General features: G+C 48.2%; 1 protein-coding gene across 3 annotated transcripts in view; it reads right to left on the bottom strand.

The window, feature by feature from the left end:
* Nucleotides 1-304: 304 nt before the first annotated feature.
* Nucleotides 305-4,988, bottom strand: part of JUP (junction plakoglobin) — a 94,883-nt gene continuing 90,199 nt past the window's right edge. For 2 of the 3 annotated variants that reach the window (XM_015415373.1, XM_015415375.1), the window contains exons 13-15: nt 4,607-4,646; nt 3,384-3,546; nt 305-1,291 (exon numbers count right to left, since the gene is read on the bottom strand). In XM_015415373.1, the coding sequence (XP_015270859.1) occupies nt 3,407-3,546; nt 4,607-4,646 (180 nt within the window). In that variant the 3' untranslated portion in view covers nt 305-1,291; nt 3,384-3,406. The remainder of the gene's footprint in view (nt 1,292-3,383; nt 3,547-4,606; nt 4,647-4,988) is intronic. The other variant, XM_015415376.1, reaches the window with a different exon arrangement.

The following is a 4,988-nucleotide window of genomic DNA, read 5'->3' as shown; positions in this document are numbered from 1 at the left end:
GTTGAGGCGACAGAAGGGACCACTGTAGGTTTGGGAGGGGGGGGGGCACATAGACATTCACGTTTTCCTGCACGTCTATAGATGTGGGGGCCCCTACTGTTTTCTTCTTCAATGGATCCCGCAGCAAAGCCAAGGGGAAAACAGCCCCGTCTCCTGTGCTGACCTTTCCCTTGGGACCGGGTCTCTGCTCACCAAGTCCTCAATGATTATGCCTTCTTCTCTCCAGTTTTCCAGATGTTCTGGCTGAGGTCTCTGTTACTCTGTAAATCGCCATGTACGTAAAAGAACCAGTTCATTCCCCTTGCAGGGTTGGGTTTAGGTTTTTATTTGTTTTTTTTAAGCTTTGGTCTATACAAAAAAACCCTTAGAGAAATAATAATAAAATTTTTCTGAAGTACATTTGCAGCTGCATCGATCCCTTTTCCAGTGGAAGCCTCAAGCCGTCACATCGAGAGAGCCGCTGTTAAAAAATGCATTAGAAGAGCAAAGGAAGGGCAGGGATGTGGGGGGAGGAGAAAACACGCCAGTCACCAGGAAAGTCAGGGGAGGGGAGGACGAGAAGGAGGACGAGGGGAAAGAAATGTGCAAGGATTGGTCGGTAGAAGGACTGCTTTCCTAAAAAAAATAGGATAGAGTGAACTTTCTTTGCGGGAGGGCTTGATTGGGGCACTGCCGGGCACTAAAAAAAGGGAGATGTGGATTGCCGGGCAATCTCACACCCTCACTGATAGTCCTCAATTTTTCCATGAAACCAGAAAGTTAAAAGGCAAAGGGGGAAGAATTAGCAATGTTTCTATTTTGTTCACTTCCTAATCAGCAAGAACTAGAAGTGCAAACAAAGGTGTTGGGGGGGGGGACGGCAAAACTACAAAGGGGGGGGATTAGTATGTCTTTATTTGAGAAATAACAATACTCTTATGAAGATCCCATAGCAGTTCTGAGAAGGTTGTCCAAATTTTAGGAAAGCCAGAGGTGGGAAGACAGGGGGAGAAGGAAGTCTGACTGAAGCTGGAAGCTGGGAGGGGAAGGGAACAGCGAGGGGGGGGGAGATTGAGAGAGAGATTGACTGCAGGAAGAAAGGTATTATTACATGGTTGTTAGAAACAATCCCAGATATGGGGGCCAGGGGCATCTTTCCCACAGGCCCGCAGGAGGGAGAACTTTTTTTTTTTTTTTTAGAAAATAAAACATCTTTGCAGGGACAGGAAGAGTCCGTTATCTTTTCTCAGGCACTTCTGTCTCCCAAGTGCCCCGGACTCGAGCACTGCTCTCTTCTGTGTTGAGAAAACATCTGTGTGATGAGAAAAAAACAAAAGAGTTAGATTCAGAGGACAGGGAGAGAAGCTCAAAAACCCAGGCTCCCCCATAGCCCATGGAGCAGGGATGGCCTAACTTGCTTAACGTCAGAGCCACATAGATGTTTGAGAGCCGCAAGACATGAACAAACATTACACGTTTTTACTGGGAAATATGCAAATTTGCTTTTTTAATTAACATTAAATGAGACTGCCAAAAACAATAACAAAAGTGGTAAAAGCAGATACTGATAACGATATTTATTTGTCCAATGATATTTGTTTGCTAATGATATTTCCCCCAGCCGCCCTGGCCGGGAGCCGCACAATAGGTGTGAAAGAGCCGCATGTGGCTCACGAGCCACGGTTTGGCCACCCCCTACCATAGAGCTCCTTGTGCCTCTCACAGAACAACCAAGTTAAGTGCCAGACTCCACGGCAGAGATAGGTGTGCGGCCATCTTCTCTTCCGAAAGAAGAGAGTTGTTCATTTTAGCCCAGGGCATATAATCAGGCTTAAAGAAACCCTGCTTTGTTCCTCACGTGCTAGCCCGCACATACCAAGGAGAGACCTTTACTGTCTTACAGCCACTGCACCAGGCAGAAATTGCTACCTAGACAGAAGCAAGCTTTGGAAGGGAGGCACACAAATAGCTACCTAACAATAAAAGAGGGAGGATCTTTCTGCAAAGGGTGTCTTCTCTTGGTAGCTGCTAGCCTCCATGGGGCCTTTTGTGTCTGGGAGCAGCCAACTCTCTAATTACCAGATCCTAGGGACAGAGGGACAAAGGAAGTCTTCACCCATCAATGACTGGCTTGCAAGTAGAAAGTATGAGCCTTTGGCCTGACTCAATGGTACTCTCTATTCTGCTTGTGATGGGCTTACAGAACTCTGCCATCCAACTAAGCACCCACACGTGAAGCTCGTCCCACCACAAACACACCAATACACACAGCCCTTGATATTCTCTGTTTATTAATAGCATGCTTCTCTCTCCTATGGAGACTCAAAGCAGTTGACATTAGCATATGAGCCTTTGGCCTGACTCAATGGTACTCTCTATTCTGCTTGTGATGGGCTTACAGAACTCTGCCATCCAACTAAGCACCCACACGTGAAGCTCGTCCCACCACAAACACACCAATACACACAGCCCTTGATATTCTCTGTTTATTAATAGCATGCTTCTCTCTCCTATGGAGACTCAAAGCAGTTGACATTAGCATACACTTCTCTTTAATCCTGTTCTCACTACTCTGGTCAGGTAGGTTAGGCTGAGAAGGTATGAATAGTCCAAGACCACCCAGCAAGCTTCCATGAGAGATGATTCCACCCTGGGTCTAACCAGTACGCCAAGCTGATCAGCATTACTGCACCATTTCCCAAAACAGAGACAATGACCTTCCGCAGAACTTACAACTACAAGTATTACCATTTCTCAATGGGCTCCTTCCCAGGGCTGGCCAATAATCTGTAAATCTACAAATCTCCTGTGCGCAAGAGTAAGAATTAAAACTCAGTGGTGGCACAGCCTGCAGCTTGACAATGGGTGAGGTCAGCATGGTGTAGTGGTCGGAATCCCGGGATCGGGATCTAGGGCAGAGGCCCCCAACCTTTTGCAGCCTGCAGGGACCTTTGGAATCCTGAGGAAGCCTGGTGCACGCAGCCACAAAATGGCTGCCATTAAATAGCTGCTATAGGTGGACCCAGCTACAAAATGGCTGCCACAACAACATGAAATCTGAACAGCCAATCGGAAGACCTGCTGGGCAAAAGCCCCACCTACTTTATAAAAAACACTTGGTGGGCACAAGAAAAGGCATCTGTGGGCACCGCAGCGCATGCGGGCACCATGCTGGAGACACCTGATCTAGGAGGCCCAGGTTCAAATCCCCCACTCTGCCATGCCAACTCAGTCTATGACCCTGGGCCACTCAGTCTCTCTCAGCCTAACCTATACCTCACGGGGTTGCTGGGAGGGTAAAACAGAGGCGTGAAGACAGCCGTGTGCCACGGCTCCTTATCATCTGAGGAATTTTGGTCCAACTTGACCAGCCAGTTCTGAAACAAGCCCAAGGAGACCTTTACCTTAAGCTCTCCCAAGAAGCGCACTAGGCAAGCATGTGGTCTGCGTAGGTTGCCCGCACACCGTCACTGTAGGCGTCCATGGGGTACTCGCCATCCATGTCCAGGTGCATGTCCATGGGGTCATCCCCAGGGTACATGGTGCGATAGCCTCCGTCCAATTCTACTAGGACCAAAACAGAGACAGTCATGCATGATCAGAGGCCTGGAGACCAAGCTCTGTGAGGAAAGGCTGAGGGACTGCGGAATGTTCAGTCTGGAGAAGAGGAGGCTGAGGGGGGGACAGGATGGCTCTCTTGAAGTATCTGAAGGGCTGTCGCTTAGAAGAGGGCAGGGAGCTGTTCCTGTGGGCAGCACAGGATAGGACTCGCAAGAATAGGTTTAAATTAAGGGTGGGAAGGTACCGGCTGGATCTTAGGAAAATCTTTTTTTACAGTCAGAGTTGTTCAACAGTGAAATCAGCTGCCTCGGGAGGTGGTGAGCTCCCCCTCCCTGGCGGTCTTGAAGCAGCGTCTGGACAAACACTTGTCAGGGATGCTCTGGGCTGATCCTGCATTGAGGAAGGGGTTGGACTAGATGGCCTGTAGGACCCCTTCCATGATTCTATGAGTCTACAATGGTTAACACCATGGGGGAGGGATGGCAAATACAAATGCCTACTAAGCCACAAGTGGAATCCAATAGGACGTCACGCACATGCAAGAACCTGACCCAGAGCATTGACTCCATGGCTACAGGTGCTCCAATCCCCATTGATTTAGCACAGCTAAGTCTGTGCCGTAAAGAAAGGATGCATGCCATAGTCTTTAAATGGGGGTTAGACAGATTCATTTAAAATGTGGTTTATCTCTTGTTCCCCACCAAAGGCTCTGAGCGGCCTCACTCTTATTTCCAAAAAGGAGGGCGCAGCTTGCAGCCCAACCAGAAGTCAGGGTCTTGTTCAACACTAAGTACTTTTGGATCTCTCTGATTTCCGTCAAGTCCTACAAAAGACACAGTTTCCCCTCAGAAACTTAAGCTATGGAAAAACTGATCTGGCGACTTTAACCAGGTAGAGGCCAAACAGATCCAGATACTTTTGCGACAATGTGGCTTCCTTCCTTATTCCACACTGAGCAAAGGCCTAATAAGTTTTAGTATTCTGTTTTATTGTATTAAGGAAGACAGTTACTACTAGCCCTATTATGGAGGTAAATAAGAATATGATTTTTCTCTTGGTTACTTACCATCTGCGTATGGCTCGTGAATGGGTATCATGCTCTGGGCCTATGGAGAGATGAGAATTCACAAAATGGTGATTACAGCTTTCCACGGATTGTGGTAGTTAACTCAGACCAACCACAAGGGGTCACTACCGAGTGATACTGCCTGAGTGGTTCCTCACTTAGATTTTCCATGGCAACTCAGGGCAGCCATTTTGTTGGGCAACGATTTTCTTCTGGGCTTTGTGCTTGCGAGGGGGCTGTGAAACTACTGCCTTCCAGGCAGCGGCCTTCAAGATGGCAAGCCGTCCAGAAATTGCACAATGAGACCAAGCACTGTTGAAGGAAGCTCATCCCACTGAACTCTGAGACCCACCAGTCCTTCCCAGTGAGAGCCATTTCCTTC

Source organism: Gekko japonicus, unplaced genomic scaffold (genome assembly GCF_001447785.1).
Source record: "Gekko japonicus isolate JY-2015 unplaced genomic scaffold, Gekko_japonicus_V1.1 scaffold921, whole genome shotgun sequence".
Lineage (NCBI taxonomy): Eukaryota > Metazoa > Chordata > Lepidosauria > Squamata > Gekkonidae > Gekko > Gekko japonicus.
The sequence above is the reverse complement of the archived record's forward strand: the minus strand, read 5'-3'. Positions and strand labels throughout refer to the sequence as shown.